At 36.3% G+C, this 17,885-nt stretch overlaps 1 protein-coding gene across 1 annotated transcript in view; it reads left to right on the plus strand.

Moving 5' to 3' along the window:
* Positions 1–17,885, plus strand: part of LOC136338635 (dynein axonemal heavy chain 7) — a 290,684-nt gene that overhangs the window by 141,257 nt on the left and 131,542 nt on the right. The window contains exons 31-38 of the mRNA XM_066281198.1: positions 644–793; positions 3,721–3,903; positions 4,247–4,423; positions 6,909–7,040; positions 8,807–9,031; positions 12,034–12,231; positions 16,548–16,703; positions 17,434–17,602. Of these exons, the coding sequence (XP_066137295.1) occupies positions 644–793; positions 3,721–3,903; positions 4,247–4,423; positions 6,909–7,040; positions 8,807–9,031; positions 12,034–12,231; positions 16,548–16,703; positions 17,434–17,602 (1,390 nt within the window). The remainder of the gene's footprint in view (positions 1–643; positions 794–3,720; positions 3,904–4,246; positions 4,424–6,908; positions 7,041–8,806; positions 9,032–12,033; positions 12,232–16,547; positions 16,704–17,433; positions 17,603–17,885) is intronic.

Below are 17,885 nucleotides of genomic sequence, written 5' to 3' on the forward strand. Positions count from 1 at the left end.
TGTTAACATCTCATGTAATAATCTCATAACCAGCTTTTAATGTTTTGGCTAAAACTGACAATTTACCAGTATTAACTTTTCCATGAAAATGGTACATAACGTCTCTGCTTTGTAGCTGTTTTGTAGCAGAAGTCAACCAATTATAGTCCGTGGGCTAAATTCAGCCCAAAGCCTAATTTTGTAATGGTATTAGCATTCTTTAAGGTATTAAAAAAGAAGAAAATAAAGAAAAAGAAAAAACAGAAGAATATGTTACAGATCATATGTAACCTGCAAAGCCTGTAATTATTTACTATCTGACTATCAAAAAATTTGCCAACTCCTGTTTTGTAGTTTTAGATTTATATATCTTGTACAATATTTATTAATTTATTTCTAAGTACTTTGTGAGGTTTTAAATACCACTGTAAATGGTAATTTAAGTTTTTTATTTTTAAATTGTTTTTTGGCATAGAAAATACAGTCGATTTCTACGTGTTGACCTTGTATGCTGGAGCATTGTTAAATGCACTCATTCCTTCTGGTGGTTTCTTTCTAGACTCTTTAGAATTTTCTGTATACACAGCCATGTTTTCTATAAATAAAGACTTCGTTCTTCAAAATATAAATAAATACATTGATTGATTTTTTTTCTCTCATTAAGGGGTTAATGGAAGAAAACAAGGTTCAAATTACTGTTTTAAACCCTAAGTCTGTCACCATGGGTCAGCTGTACGGACAGTTTGACTTAGTGTCGCATGAGTGGTCCGATGGGGTCCTCGCTGTCAGTTTCAGAGCATTTGCTTCTTCAGTGGTAAGTTCTCACACTTTTGCATGCTGGTTTAGAAATCTGTGCTGTTTCCTCCTCACCAATTTCTGATTTTTTCAGTTGTTTCAAACATATTTATAGCTCAAGATAGTTATTTAGAACACATTACTGGATGGTCTGGCAGAGTTTCTGAGAAGAAGCTCAGTAACACACACAGTGGTGGGACTCAAATAGTAATTTAACAACTGGTTCTCGGCCCTAATGACCATTTTAAGTATAAAAAGAAATGATTAAAAAAAAAGAAATGATATACCAAAAGGTAGTTTATTATTTCATGCCTTTAATACTTAAATAAGGACAATAAAAGAGGTATACAAAACTAGTTCATGTTATAAGAAAGAGTTTTAAAATATCAATAAAAATATTAAATAATACCTGACAAAAAAAAACAAAAAAAATGTTCTTTAAGATATTTCTTGTTTGGCGTACTCACTTACAATGTTTTTCACCTGTATATAGAATGAATATTACTACAGGCACTTAGAATATGCTGTTGCACAGAAGAACGTTAAAAAAGAGTAAGGAATGTCAATTTGTGATTTCCACATTGGGCGGCTGCCCAGGCGCCCACCTTAGAGAGAACCCTGATTACAAGTGCCGTTTTAACCACTAGTTCACCAAACTCAACAAAAAAATTAGGTATCGGTTCTGTCACATTGGTGTGAACTGGCTAAATCCCACCACTGCCTCCGCAGGTGCCAGAGACCTGCTGACAAGAGCCTCTGCCCTGGTGAGCAGAGAAGAGAGGCAGGGATAAAAGTATAGGGGGAGTATTTATGGTTTTCATTTTTCAGGGTAAGTGATCGAGGAAGGAGAGCCTCTAAATGGCATGACCCTTCGCGCCGTCCGTGATGCTCTCCCTCTGCCCTGCTGCAGGGCTGCTGGCACTGGCACACCCGCTAGTTGTTAAATGGACTCCAGCGCTTAGGGAAGAAATTGCAGACCATTACAAAATGATGATTCAGAGTTCCAACACTGTCCTTCTAGTGGGTTAAGAAGACAGTGGGCTTTCTGTGGAAAGCACAGATCACAAGGGATATGCCAGCTGCTGGCTGCTGTGAATGGGAGTGTGTACTTATGTATTCCTGGCTTCTGCTTATTCTGCCAAGAGGCTGTTGCCCGCTCTTACAAAAAGAGTTCACAGGCCAATAGATGGTTACTTGGTTGCTATATGTTATCAGGCTTTCCATAGAGTGTGATCATATGGGAGACAGCCTGCTAAGTCTAGTCTTAAAGGAAAAGGGGCCTAGGCTAGAGACATTTATAAAAACACAAATAAATTGAATGTTTCTTTTATTCTGATTATGACATGTTAAATTTGGTCCTCTTTTTCTACTTGAAGACCCAGCTGATCATGAGTCAGTGTAATAACAGGAAAACATCAGATCTCAGCTCTGCTCTTATTGGCTGAAGGGCTATGGGCAATGAGTAACATCAGGATAGACTCTCCTGGAGCAGAGATCTTGCTTTATTAATAATCTTGAGAGTAGAAGTAGTCCTTGGCACAGGTAAGCAGACAGAGATATGAGACTATGGATGGATCTTCTCTGGTCCTCTCATTAAATGGATGCACTCTGACCCAAATTAACATATGGAGTCTTTAAATTAGGTATGCCATCAACATTATTTATACAGAGATAATCATGAGATCTCCCCCTTTTTGTACTCTTTTATATACTTTACATTACATTTTCCAGGAGGTGATGTTTAATAGCTACTGACTCTCAGGGATGTTAATTTAAGTAGCTGACCCAGAGTCACATAGCTCTAAGTAGTAGAGACAAATGAAAAGTGAGGTCCTTTAGACTATAAAGCCCAACATCATGTCATTAAAAGGCAGTGCTTTCCAAAGTGAATATTAACAGACATGGGAAGATGTTATGAGGGAAAGTTAATCTCTGAGGTATGAGCCCTTTCTTGCTTCCTGAACTCAGCCAGAGCTGACCTCTGAGTATGAATGTGTGGTAGTCTGAACCCATGACAGGTCACTGTCTTGTAGATTAATGCAGTCAGCCATAGGGACTGAGAATGTGTTAAGATGGATTCAAATTGGTCAACACTCCAACTCAAATTCACATTTACTAAAGTTAAACCAAGGTATCATTTCTGTGCATAAAAAGGCTGATTCATAAGGCTCTGGAAAGGAGTCCCTGTTTTGCATTTGCCAGCTAATACCTTGCTACGCCTTAATGTTTAATGAGCATGTACTATATTCCAGATAATATGTAAATATTTATATACTTATCATTGTGGGGCTGTGGATGTTACATTGATATTAATGTCTTACACCACCATAAAGAAGTTCAGCCCAAAAGAGCTGTGTGTGTGTGTGTGTGTGTGTGAAAGGAACAAAACATTTTGAATATTTAGCACAGAGAGTGATTAATCTGTTATGAACATAATACTATATAGAGTCAGACAATCCAAAGGAAAATTTTGTTTTCCTTGGCAATTATTTGTTTTTACTTTAAAATACTTTCTAAAACATATTATATATAAATTCAGAAACATTAAAAAAGAATCTTAAGATGCTATATTGTGTCTCATCCATGGCATATATAGGGTGGGGCCAAAGTAGAATTACAATTGTGAGTATGCAAAACACAGTTTATTCTTGTATTATTCTTTATTATTTATTTTCCCTACAAACAACTGTAAACCTATTTTTCTCATAGATTTTTTCGGTGACTATCTCTTTCTCTATATATACATATACTTTATATATATTCTACATGTTCTTTATTTTATATATATAGATACTTTATTCACATATATACTTTTTTTCAAAAGATACTTTTATATTTTCATGATGAAATTAATTTTAAGAGAGTTGCATTTAAAATTCTGAAATATTATTGAACTGTTTTCTTCATCATTACATTTTTGCCCTGTATTCCATATGCATAAACCAGACAGCAGATAGGAAATGGTTAGTTTTTGACGGACCAGTAGATGCAGTATGGATTGAGAACATGAATACTGTGCTGGATGACAACAAAAAGCTATGTCTGATGAGTGGGGAGATTATTCAAATGTCACCACAAATGAATCTTATTTTTGAACCAATGGATTTGGAAGTTGCTTCTCCTGCCACTGTAAGTTTTCAATTTTGACATCTGCTTATAAATATAGAATGTCCTAAATTCTTTTATTAGTGAAAAACTTTGATTTAAAATGAAAAGTATTAGTAGAATTCATTCTGACAGCAATCTGTGATTCTCCAGGAGCAGACATACTTATCTGTTGACATACAAATTTACGAGTCAGAGTTTTTTTGGGGTTTCTTTCTTCTCTGTCTGCCACTATTGGTAAAAATCAGACATAAAATTATATAAAATTAAGCATTTTCCCCCAAGAGTTTATAAGAAACAGATGTACCAAGTCATATTTCTTTTATGAGCATTATTACCTTGATGGTCAACAGTTACTGTTTTCCAGGTTTCCAGATGTGGTATGATTTACATGGAACCTCACATGTTAGGTTGGAGACCACTGATGATATCTTGGCTAAATCTTTTACCTGCTACAGTCAGTCGTACTCAGAAGGAATTTATAACAAGCTTATTTGACAGGATGGTCCCTATTTCTGTTGAATTTATTAGAAAGCACACAAAGGTAAGAAGGATGGGAATTTTCAGATTAAAAAAAATGAAAACTCCAAATTAGCCAAATGTATCAATTTTAATGTCTGCTTTTATTGTCAACTACTAGACATTAAAATTATTTCTAGTTTGACTAAAACTTATTTGAAAATTAAAGTAAAAATATTTTTATTCATATACTTATTCCATCAAAAATATTTTAAACGAAGCATCTTAGGTTTCAAGGAAATATATGGGTGCTAATTTTTTCTCTCTTAAAAAAATTTCTCAAAAACCACTAACTGCATCTGGCTGAAAATATCATAAAATGTTTTCTTTCATTTCCAATGGGGGATTACAGTTTAAATCGTTTCTATTCTTATATATATATTTTTTATTTTACAATATTCCTAGAATAAATATATATTATTTTGTATCATTTGTGACATCTGAAGAACTGGATAGTGGGTCCCGGTGAAGGAAAATGTATTGTATTCCTGCTTAGACATCCTGAGTGCAGAATTCACTGTATGCGGCATAAGAGCATCTAATTGTTTAGAGATTACATTCAATTCCTAGAAAAACGAATTCCAGGAGGGAAGTCAGTCCCTGGTAGAGGGACTGAAAGAGGCTCTAGAATTGGCAAATCCTCTTGTCTTTCTTTCAGTGCACCCTGGGGGGTTGGGGTAGGGGAAAGATAGAAGGCAGAGAAGTGACACCATAAATGGAAATCTGCCTCAGAAAATTAATGGAATTCTAGTGAAGCTCTTAAACCCTCTTCAGTTGGAAGTTGTATGAAACATATGCTTAATTTCTGCTTTGGGAGGTCAGTTCTTTAAGATGTATTTGGGCTTTAGAATAAATAAAGGAACAGAAGGCTGGTATTTCTCCTGTTGTTGGAAATAAAACAGAAAAACTTGAGGAAGAACTTTAACCCAAGTACAAATCTGGAGAGTGGAATTTAGAACCATGTTACTGGAGATTACCTAAAGGGAAAACCCAGAGGAAAGAGAATAGACAGAACAAAGGGTAGAATCCCAGATGCACAAGCGATTTCAGGAGGAAAGAGGGAGGAGAGATGAGCACTGTAAGAAGCAAGTAGTTAGTATTATGAGAAATTACTTATAAGGTCAGGCAGGAAAGGATCGGTAGGTGTCCCTGGGATTTGGCAATTGAAGAGATAACAGGAGAATGCTGGCCCAAGCACTTTCAGGGATGAGTCAATGTCACTTCAGGGCAGTGGGTCAAGCAATGTGGAAGATACTGGTGTGACAATGAGTGTAGACCGCTCCTTCAGGAAGCTCGGCTATAAGCCAGAAAGAAAGAAGGGAGGGAAGGAGGGAGGGAGGGAGGGAAGGAGGGAGGGAGGGAGGGAGGGAGGGAGGGAGGGAGGGAGGGAGGGAGAAACCTGAATTATATTATAGATATGAAATCATCATACTTCAGAAACAATTAAACATGTATCGATTGAAGTCATAATAAAATGACCTATAGGATCTTTTTTCTTCTGATTCTGTCAGAGAATGTATATATTCCAAGTAAAGGAATTTTTCATATAACAGAAACTTATCCTTTCAACAGCAAAACAGAAAAAGTCCCACTTTTAATGCACGCTTTCTAAAATATACTTTGCATTTTTGTGCTCTCTTGAAGAAGTTCTGAATGTCTGTTGTTTACTATGGAGTAATAAGTATCTGTCTTATTTTTAGTAATAACTATTTGTGCTTTAGTGTTGTGTCAGTAACAGTCCACCCTGAGTCTGCAACTCAGTTGTCATTTCTGCTTCTGCTAAGGCTGTGGCTGAATATGAGGTCAGCTGCTTCTCATCTTCAGAGAGTGCATTTCAGAAAGTTAATTTTTACCTGTTTCCATTTTAGCAATACGACTCTAAAGGCTGGAGGAGAGCTTGGAGGGGAAAAGACAGGTGTCCACTCAGAACTTTCTGTATGCTGCGTAGTTCAAAGAGCTATACACATTATTTCATTTATTTTATAGGCTTTCATGGTGAGACTCCCAAAATAACATGAGGAACATTTATAGCACTCCAGCAGTGTTTTGTGCTCTTCAAGACATGAAAATATATTTTATAGGGATGAGTTGGCAATGAATACTGCTCTAGTGTATAAAGATGTTTTAAAGTGGATTTTATTCATTTGGCATTTTAGATGAGCAAATTAATTGCCTTCCTTGAAAGAATTTTTAGTATTTTTGTGTATAAAATTGGAATCTATGTCTTTGAGTAAATTAACTGTTTAACAGTGAATTTGTTTAATTTGAGGTTCAATATAAGAGTGGTAAAAGGACAAACACTACGTGGATGTCACATCCACAGCCACCACACTTTAGGGGATAAATGTGTGCCCATTTCTCCCACCCATGAAAGTAGAATGTTAGTACCTTTATATAGATACTATGGCTCTTAGAACTAAATGAGTCCAATAGATAAATAGTTGATGCTATTTTAATTAGACCCTCGTTTAAATTCATTGGTTTTATATACTTTTCACCGATTTCTTTAGGAATTGTCTCCTACTTCAGATACAAATTTAGTCCGATCCTTAATGAATCTGATAGATTGTTTTATGAATGACTTTGCTGATGAAGCCAAGATGAAAGAGAGAAATGATCGAGAAACTTACTCTTTGCTTGAGGTAAGGTCCCTTGCCTGTGAATCGTGCATTAGAAAGACATCTGTTGCTTTCCCTGTTGCTTCATGATTATTGAAACTCAGTTCCCCTTTGGAATTCAGGGCTGAACAGGGAGGGAAAAAATCAGGCCCCATGTACCAGGTACTGGTAAAGGAAACACCTAGATTGGCAATATTGTTTTATTATGAAGTTAAGGTAGAGCCCAGTGAGTTCTTAGATCTGCTACTAAAATTAGGGCCATTAGATTAACCTCAGAAATTATTAGTCTTTGAAATGTCAACCACCATTTGACAATGAGATTCACTTCTCCTTCAACTGCCAAATCATAAAAATTCATTGTTTTTTTCCCTTGATTTTCTTCATTTTTCATGAGATATAAATGTTTAAAATATATATGTGTACATATGTGTGTGTGTATTTGGATTGAAAAGAAACAAGAAAATATATAATCATTTATATATTTACAAACATATAATCTAAACATATTTGTAAAATGAATATAAAATTATCAACAGACCTTGAATATTCTTTAATGAAAATTATAATCACTAATAGCAACACTTCTAATGTAATCAATATGTTGCTATTCTTGCTTATATTTTATGAAATAAATTAATTTTAATTTAATTTTGTATAGTTCCTAGAGAGAAACAGTCTGTGAGTAATCTAGGAATAAGTAATTGGCGTCAAAGTAGAATCCCCAACTTTTATGAGCAGAGTCAAGACTGTGTTAGCATTGGCACTAAAAAGGAGATTTTAATTTATTATTCTTTTTTTCCAAGTGAGAGGAGGGGAGATAGACAGACTCCTGCAAGCGCCCCAACTGGAATCCACCTGGTAACCCAGGTCTGGGGCCGTGGGCTGCCCATCTAGGGCTATGCTCACAACCGAGATCCTTTTAGTTCGCCTGAGGCAGAGGCTCCAGGGAGCCATCCTCAGCACCCTGGGGCTGATGCTCTTGAACCTATTGAGCTATGACTGCAGGAAGGTAAGAGAGAGAGAGAGAGAGAGAGAGAGAGGAGAAGGAGAGAGAGAGAGAGAGAGAGAGTAGGTTAGCGTTAGGGGTGGAGAAGCAGACAATCTCTTCTCCTGTGTGCCCTGACTGGATTCGAACCCAGGACATCCACATGCTGGCTGATGCTCTACCACTGAACTAACCCACCAAGGATGGGGATTTTATTTTAAAACAAGTAAACAGGTTTTCTCATTTAGTGGTTGGTCTTATCATCTTCCAAATTCCCTCTGCCTAAGTCTGGTAAGAAAAAACCTTGCAGGATGGCAGTTCTAATTGTGTAATCAATATGCCAATAATATTACAACAGGTAATTAAAAACATATGAATTTGATCTACTTAAAAATAACCACTATATCAAAATTTAAATTTTAAAGACATGTATATTGTGGTTGATTATTCCTTATAAAAATATTCTATTATAGTTTTAAAAAGTCATCTCAATGTTCTTTTTAATATCAATGTCCTGCTGTATACTTAAAATATCATGTGATTTTTCAGACTAATTATTCTAAGATTTCACTCTGCCTAGAAATTATAATTTGCATTGTATTATCTTCTCTGATGATAAGATGTTTATAAAACGTACAATTTGATTAAAAAACTAATTATTACAAAATCTTGAGGTAATATAATAATATATCTCAGTTTATTCATTTCCTTCCACAGATATTAATCTGACTAATCTAATTTAAACTTCAAGGATAGATTAAAGATACTCTTTAATACATTCTATATTTTCATTTCTCCAATACAGGGCATTTTTCTGTTTTCATTGATATGGTCCATCGGTGCTTCTTGTAAAGATGATGATCGATTGAAATTTGATAAGATTCTTCGAGAACTAATGGAAGGTCCAATTTCAGAAATAACACAAAATAGGTTTAAATTACTGAGCGGTGCTGAACAAACATTTACAAAAAAACTAACTGTCCCATTTCCTGAAAAAAAGACAATTTATGATTATCAGTTTGTCCCTGAGGTAAGAGTTCTGAAACAAAATTTGCAGCTACCAACCTGGTAGAGTCCTCTCCAGGACACATAGCACATGATGGCTTTGTGGCCTCTTTGTCACCCTTGTTTACCGTAAGAGACAGCATGAAGTAAAGAAGGTACCCTGGCTTTTGAAATCGGGTGCACCTGGGTTTGAGTCCTAGTAAAACCACTTTCTTTCTGTATAGCCTTGGACTAGTTATTAAATTGCCCCAAATTTCGTTTTTCTCATTGATAAAATGAGACAAATAATAATACCTGATGGGCCAGTTATACTTACTAAATAAAATTCAATATTATGGCATCTATTTCAGTACTACGAGCATACTGGTCAGTTACACTGCCTGGAGGACCATGGTTCATGTTAGCATATCACAGGCTCTAAGAAGTCCTGCAGGAACAAATACAGCTGGTTTAGTAGTAATAATTCAGCACTTCTCAAACACATTGGACAATAAAACCTGGGTGGTGTTTGTTTACTTGTTTGTTTTTTTATAGCAGCTCCCATAAGTACTATTTTGAGGATGAAGTTTAGGAATATCTAGTACTTAAGTACATACAGGTCCAAGTGAAATTGAGATCATACCATATCCCCAATGAGTAGTTTTATATCCTTCTTTTTCCCTTAATAAAGAGAACACCTGTCAATCTCACTAGTATTTCTTTAATAAATTTATTTCTCTAAAGCTTCCTTATTTTCTATCACTTGGATGGACCACGATCTAGTCAAACAATTTTCTACTTTGGACATTGAACTGTTTTTGTTGTTTTAAATTTTTCTGTTTCAGTGAATATTCTTGTATACAAGTCATTTGTATTTATATCTGACTATTTCTTTAAGATCAGTTCCTAGAAAAGGAACTACTGTGTCAATTTAAAATTTTTTATGACTCTGAAGATGCATTGCCAAGTTCACCTCGGAAAAGATTTTTCATCCTGCCAACCAAAAGATATTATCTCTTTATCTTTATTTCAAATGACTAACACTACCCTGAATTTTCAAAATATAAAAAGGGAATTATTCATTCATAAGCTCTAGAAAGTTCTAGGAATTCCTTTGCAATATAATTTTCAGACTGATGTGGATTCAGCCTCCTCAAAAATATCTCTACTATATGCACAGCACTGTGCCAGAGGACACAGCATGAATAAAGCACAATGCTGCCCTCAGTGAAATCCTTGCCTCTTCAAAAGAAAGTCATATAACACTCAAGATCAAAAGAGTGCCATGTGTCAAGGCCCTGGGGCATGTTTGAAACCAGTAGATCCATCAGTGAAGATGTGGAGAAAAGATAGGTTTGAATTTTGATGTGTTTGAGTGACAAGGAGCTTGAATTGGATTCTGTAAGAATGGAGAGGAATATGGTATTTTTCTAAGGAGAGAGTTAATATGATATTTTTGAAACTTTTTGTTATAAGCACTGTCATAGCAAATTAAAATTTTAGTTTACAAGCTAATTGGATGCAAAGATATAATGTTAATTTATTATAATATTATATTAAGAAATCTTATATTTTAACCTGATCAGTGGTGGCACAGTAGAGAGTCAACTCAGGATGCTGAGCTCCCTGGTTCAAAACCTGAGGTCACTGGCTTGAGCCAGGGATTGCCAGTTTAAGCGCGGGATGATATACTAGATCCCAAAGTCACTGGTTTGAACCCAAGGTTGCTGGCTTGAGCAAGGGGTCACTGGCTCAGCTTAAGCACCCTAGTCAAAGCACAGATGAGAAGCAGTCAATGAACAAATAAAGTGAAGCAATGCTTTCTCCCTCTCTCTTTCCCTTCCTGTCTCTCTCTCTCTCTCTCTCTTTCTCAAGAAAAAAAAATATATATGAAGAAATCTTATATGTTCTAGATATCTGTTGCACAACGTGAATATAATGAACACTACTGAACCGTACACTTAGAAAATGGTCCAACCTGTGGTGGTATAGTGGGTAAAGTGTTGACCTGGAATGCTGAGGTTGCCGGTTTGAAACTCTGAGCTTCCCTGGTCAAGGCACATATGGGAGCTGATGCTTTCTGCTCCTCCCCCCTTTTCTCTCTGTTTCTCTCTCTCTGTCCCCTCTCTCTAAAATAAATAAATTAACTAATTAAAAAATGGTTGAAGGTTAATTTTAGGTGTTTATTTTTAACCACAATTAAAAAAACAAATCCCCCCTGAAATGAAAAGCTGATATAAATAACGTGAAAAATCAAACAGTATGGAGATGATGTTTTAGGTGGAAAAAATTTTATATTGTTTAATATTTATTGAATAAATTTCTTTGCTCTTTAGTACATTAATTCCATTTTCTCAATACCATTAAGGATTCTAACATTTGGTAAAAAAAAAAAATTGATCTCTGAGTTGACATAATCAGTGATTTCATAATCAAAAATATTATAGCATTGAAATATCATTTTTATTCATTTAAAAGCCTAGTTATTTTTATTAATTTTACACAAAATTGAAGAAATCATGAAATTTTTTTTGTTTTCCTTGTTTTGTATTTTTCTGAATTGAGAAGCGGGGAGACAGAGAGCAGACTCTCACATGCACCTGACCAGGACCCACCCAGCATGCCCACCAGGGGGCGATGCTCTGCTCATCTGGGGCGTTGCTCTGCTGCAACTAGAGCCATTCTAGTGCCTGAGGAGGAGGCCACAGAGCCATCCTGAGCACCCGGGTGAACTTTGTTCCAATGGAGCCTTGGCTGTGGGAGGGAAAGAGAGAAATAGAGAGGAAGGGGAGGGGGAAGGGTGGAAAAGCAGATGGGCACTTCTCCTGTGTGCCCTGACTGGGAATTGAACCCAGGACTTCCACATACCTGGCTGATGCTCTACTGCTGAGCTAGCCGATCAGGGCCTCATAGTGAAAATTTTTTAAAAAAATAAGAAGCTGTATGAATATTAGGATTTATTGGTACTGGCTTTTTATCTTTTCTCTAGTACAGAGGTCTGAAAAGTAATAACATAACATTCTCTATTTGGTTGTTTATTATAAACAGGGAATAGGAAAATGGGAACCATGGATAAAGAAATTAGCAGGTGCTCCTCTAATTCCTAAGGATATGATGTTTAATGAAATCATTGTACCAACTCTGGACACAGTTCGATACTCAGCGTTAATGGAATTATTAACCACCCATCAAAAGCCTTCAATATTTGTAGGACCAACAGGAACTGGAAAGAGTGTTTATATTATTGTAAGTACTGTAGAAATCTACATATTAAAATGTGCATAGTATGCCTAAGAATGTTATTTTAAAATCACCTGAAATAGTAGTTAATATTTTTAAATACTCAAGTATTTTGTGTGAGCCACAGAGAATTTGTGTGGAATTTCCTACTTATTTTATAAAATTAAAAATATGATGCCATTTAATATTACTAAATTACTTTCCCTTTCTAGGTCTTTTAATAAATATGAGGCATTTAATATCCCTTGAAAGAGGTGTTTTAGTTCATTATACTTGATATTTAATTTTCTCAGTTATTTGGTATCTGAATGGTTACTATGTAGTAATAAGTAATTTAGTAAGTTTTTACTAAAAAGCTTTTAGTAATTTTTCAGTAATTTAGTAATGCAATAAGTTTTCTTGATTTCTAGAATCATACCTATTGTGAGTTGGTTAATAAAATGCTAGGTGACCAGGCGGTGGCACAGTGGATAGAGCATCGGACTGGGATGCGGAGGACCCAGGTTCGAGACCCCAAGGTCGCCAGCTTGAGCGCAGGCTCATCTGGTTTGAGCAAAGCTCACCAGCTTGACCCCAAGGTTGCTGGCTCAAGCAAAGGGTTACTCGGTCTGCTGTAGCCCACAGTCAAGGCACATATGAGAAAGCAATCAGTGAACAACTAAGGTGTCACAAAAAAGAATAGATGCTCCTTATCTCTCTCTCTCCCTGTCTGTCTGTCTCTATCTGTCTCTATCTGTCCCTCTCTCTGCCTCTCTCTCTGGCTCTGGGGGGAAAAAATGCTAGTGGCTGTAACAGATAAAGCCCCAAATCTCAGCAGCTTTACATAACCTGTGTTCCCTTGAGGTTAGGGGGTCATATTGATCAAAGACCAGCTGGCTGGAATTAATAGTAAATAACATATCCTGCCCTTTGCATGACAAATAAGTTTCCTTAGGCTCAGTTGGACAACATGGGAGATAAATGGACTGAGTCTTCCTGAGACTCCGTTCTAGATGACTGGCCACAGCAGTGAGGAAACCACATTTGTTCCCTGTGTCAGAGAACTGTGCAGTGTGGTGTCCCTTTGGAGTAGCTAAAGAGCCTGCACGTCTGCTCCTCACAGGGAGCAAGCATTTGGGAGCTCATCATGACAACAGACAAGAGAGCATTAGCCGAGAGAGAACCAGAGTGGAGCCAGTGATGCAGGCTTCTTTTTTTTCTGGCCTCTCTCTCTTGCTCTGCTTCCTACCCAAACGTGGGACAGGAAAAAGTGAGGTGCAGCAGGGGAAGGAGAGGGAAAGAGCTGTCATGGTCCCGCCCCATCGCAGGTTCCCAGTGAATTCAGATTTCCCCTGTTTCTCATTCTTTATTTAATTTAGTCATTTAATCCTTTTGGAATACATTGGGGTATTATAGTTAAACAATTATCCTTATATCACTATTAAATAATCACTTTCACAACAAATAGAAATGACACCTTGATTATAATATAAATGCCATATGTATCGGAAATTTCCTGATTCCTTCCCAGGGAAGGGAGAAGTTTATTTTATTTATTTATTTTTAATAATTTTATTTTTTTAATGGGGCGACATCAATAAATCAGAGTACATATATTCAAAGATAACAAGTCCAGGTTATCTTGTCATTCAATTATGTTGCCTACCCATCACCCAAAGTCAGATTATCCTCTGTCGCCTTCTATCTAGTTTTCTTTGTGCCCCTCCCCCTTTCCATCTCCCTCTCCCCCCTCCCCCCATAACCACCACACTCTTATCAATGTCTCTTAGTCTCACTTTTATGTCCCACCTACGTATGGAATAATGCAGTTCCTGGTTTTTTCTGATTTACTTATTTTACTTTATATAATGTTATCAAGATCCCACCATTTTGCTGTAAATGATCCGATGTCATCATTTCTTATGGCTGAGTAGTATTCCATAGTGTATATGTGCCACATCTTCTTTATCCAGTCATCTATTGACGGGCTTTTTGGTTGTTTCCATGTCCTGGCCACTGTGAACAACGCTGCAATGAACACGGGGCTGCATGTGTCTTTACATATCAATGTTTCTGAGTTTTTGGGATATATACCCAGTAGAGGGATTGCTGGGTCATAAGGTAGTTCTATTTGCAGTTTTTTGAGGAACCACCATACTTTCTTCCATAATGGTTGTACTACTTTACATTCCCACCAACATTGGATGAGGGTTCCTTTTTCTCCACAGCCTCTCCAACATTTGCTATTACCTGTCTTGTTAATAATAGCTAAACTAACAGGTGTGAGGTATCTCATTGCAGTTTTGATTTGCATTTCTCTAATAACTAATGAAGATGAGCATCTTTTCATATACCTGTTGGCCATTTGTCTTTCTTCCTGGGAGAAGTGTCTGTTCATATCCTCTTCCCATTTTTTTATTGGATTGTTTGTTTGTTTGTCGTTGAGTTTTATGAGTTCTTTGTATATTTTGGATATTAGGCCCTTATCTGAGCTGTCGTTTGAAAATATCATTTCCCATTTAGTTGGCTGTCTGTTTATTTTGTTATCAGTTTCTCTTGCTGAGCAAAAACGTCTTAGTCTGATGTAGTCTCATTCATTAATTTTTGCCTTCACTTCTCTTGCCATTGGAGTCAAATTCATAAAATGCTCTTTAAAACCCAGGTCCATGAGTTTAGTACCTATGTCTTGGGAAGGGAGAAGTTTAGACTGTGATTTTGAATCACAGTGTGTTGGTTTGGACAGGATTTATTTTTTAGCTTTAAAAGACCATTTTTTTAATCTTAGATATATACAACTCATGGATTAAAATATTTATCAATTTATTACCAGTAGGTTATTTGTTGGGATTTTGCTTAGAAGGGGCATTGCCTATTATCTTTAGCACTTTTTTCTTCTGAAGAGAATTCCAGGTGATCTTTCTTTTTTTATTATTAAATGAGAGGCCAGAAACAGATTCCTGCATGTTCCCGCATGTGCCCCAACCAGGCTCTGCCCATCTGAGGCCTCTGCTTCATTGCTTGGAATGAGCTACTTTAGTGCCTGAAGCAAAGCCACAGAGCCAACTTCAATGCCCAGGGCCAACTTGTTCAAACAGAGCCATGGCTGTGGGAGAGGAAGAGAGAGAGAGGAGAGAAAGAGAGAGAGGAGGGGGAGGGGTAGAAAAGCAGATAGTCACTTCTGTGTGCCCTGACTGGGAATCAAAACCAAGACTTCCACATGCCTAGCAGACACTCTAACACTGAGCCAACTGGCCAAGGCCCCAGGTGATCTTTCTTTTTACATTCTTTTTAGACGCTTTGAACCAGTCACTAGGCTATCTTAGGAGATTCCAATGACAGCCTCATGAACAGGCTTTCTAGTTTCCCATTTCTGAAAAGAGGGTCCTACTGACTTTCTTAGCCACTGCCACATAACAGCTCCTAAATAACTTATTGTGAAAAACACATTCCAATACAAATAACAATGACATTGAGTGACTTCAAATGTATAACAATAACATTCCAATGAATAACTATAAATGCCTAACAGTGATTAAATAATGAACACTGACTGGAAAAAAAAAAGAAAAGAAACAACTGAAAGTGTACAAAAAGCTAAGAGACTTATCTAAGATATCATCAAGAGTCAGGGAATGGAGACTTGATATGATTAAGGGAGAAAAATAAAGCCTATTGACATTTGTATGCCCATCAAATACAGCCCAGGTAATAAACTGGTCAGACAAAAACAACATTGCTCTAAACAAAATTGAAAACATACTTTTATTTTTCATTTTATTTTGTAATCTACTTTTTTCTGCCTAATATATTGTAAACATTTTTTTATTTCATTATCTTCTACAAAATGGTTTGTAGAACACAACATCTTGATTAAGAATTATTGTAATTGCACCGACTTTCCAGTGAATTCCAATTTGAAAATACAATTGTATTATTTAAGCTTTCTAACTTGCAATCAGATAGCTTGGTATTGAAGTGGAAAGATAATAACCTGCATTAAAAAGAACATTCATCTGGAGAGATACAAGTGGCTGTCTAAATTCTTGCCCTGCCCCTGAGAACCTTAAGCGAGTTTCTTAACCTCTAAGTCCCTGTGACTTCATGTTAAGGAGAAATGTGTAATCTGCATGGAGGTTTTGGAAATCAGAGAAACTACATGTGTCGCCTGGACACAAAGAGATACAACATTGATATAGTAACTGTTATTTTTATTGATTTCATTTTCTTTTACATTGTTAAGATACTCTCAGGTTAAATTTGTCAACAGTGGTGTTTAATATTTATTTTGAAATGTCAAAGCATAATTCCAACTATGATTCTTTTTATTATTTCCAATTATATAGAACTTCCTTTTAAATCAACTCAATAAAGATATCTACAAGCCTCTGCTAATTAACTTCTCAGCGCAAACTACAGCAGCACAAACTCAGAATATTATCATGTCAAAATTGGACAAAAGAAGAAAGGGAGTTTTTGGTCCTCCTTTGGGCAAGAGAATGGTAATTGCTCTGTTTCTATACATACGGCACTTCACGGGTCATATTCATGCACACTGCTACACTCAGAACAAGGAAACTACGTATACTGGGACTGACATCTTTTTGTACAGTTCTTTTTTTTTAAATCACAAATTATAATTTAAAATTTTCCTTAATATTGTGTGCATATTTGTATGTTCATTAGAGAATTTGACATTTAAAATAAGCAGTTGCCCTTTAAATTAAAAATAGAATATTCATCTGGGAACTTACTTTCCCAATTCTCTCATGCACATTTTTATTAAGCAGAGACTTTGTTGCTTGCTTTTCTAGACCTATAATATCACAGCTTCCAATTGACTTGTGTTCCTCTACCAAGAACACCCTTCCCAACTTCACTCTCATCACTCAGAGGTTGTACTCATTTTAAAATTACAAATTTCTTGTTTATTTTAAGGTATTGAGGTTGTACAAGGAAAAAAGGGAAAGCGTATTGAGAAACAAATGGAATAACAGGATTAATAAGTTCTAGACGCCTAACCTATAAAAGTTAGTAATAAAACTGTCTCCCTATTCCTTAGAAGCATGGATGCTAAGGGGTGTGATTTTTGATTTGAAAAGGAACTATCACATTCCATATAGATATTCTATAAGATGATGATCCAATTCTTGGCCTGAACATTATTTACACAATAGGACATGAGAGTAAGATATTAATATTTTCTAATACCTGTTCTCTTGTCATTGTCAGGTTGTCTTTGTAGATGATGTCAATATGCCTGCTCGGGAGGTATATGGGGCTCAGCCTCCCATTGAGTTACTGAGACAGTGGTTAGACCACTGGAATTGGTACGACCTCAAAGATTGTTCTGTGATTAAATTAGTGGACATTCAAATCATGTGTGCTATGGGACCTCCAGGTACATTTTCTGTTGCTGATTATTCAGATTGAAAATCACTCTGGTTCTGTCTAAAGAAATAACTGGAAAAAGAGAAACTCGATTGGATGAGTTGAGTTACAGTGCATTGTGTATATATATATAGTTTCTATGTGTACACATTGTGACCTAAGGGAGTGTACACAATGGTAAGTACTGCAAAGTGGGTTGCCTTGGTTGAAGCCATTCTTCCACTAGCTCTCCAAATCCCTTTGCTCTTACCTTAGGGGACTTTGTTTTGCATTTCCTGTCCCTGCATTCTGAG

Source organism: Saccopteryx bilineata, chromosome 5 (assembly GCF_036850765.1).
Source record: "Saccopteryx bilineata isolate mSacBil1 chromosome 5, mSacBil1_pri_phased_curated, whole genome shotgun sequence".
NCBI lineage: Eukaryota > Metazoa > Chordata > Mammalia > Chiroptera > Emballonuridae > Saccopteryx > Saccopteryx bilineata.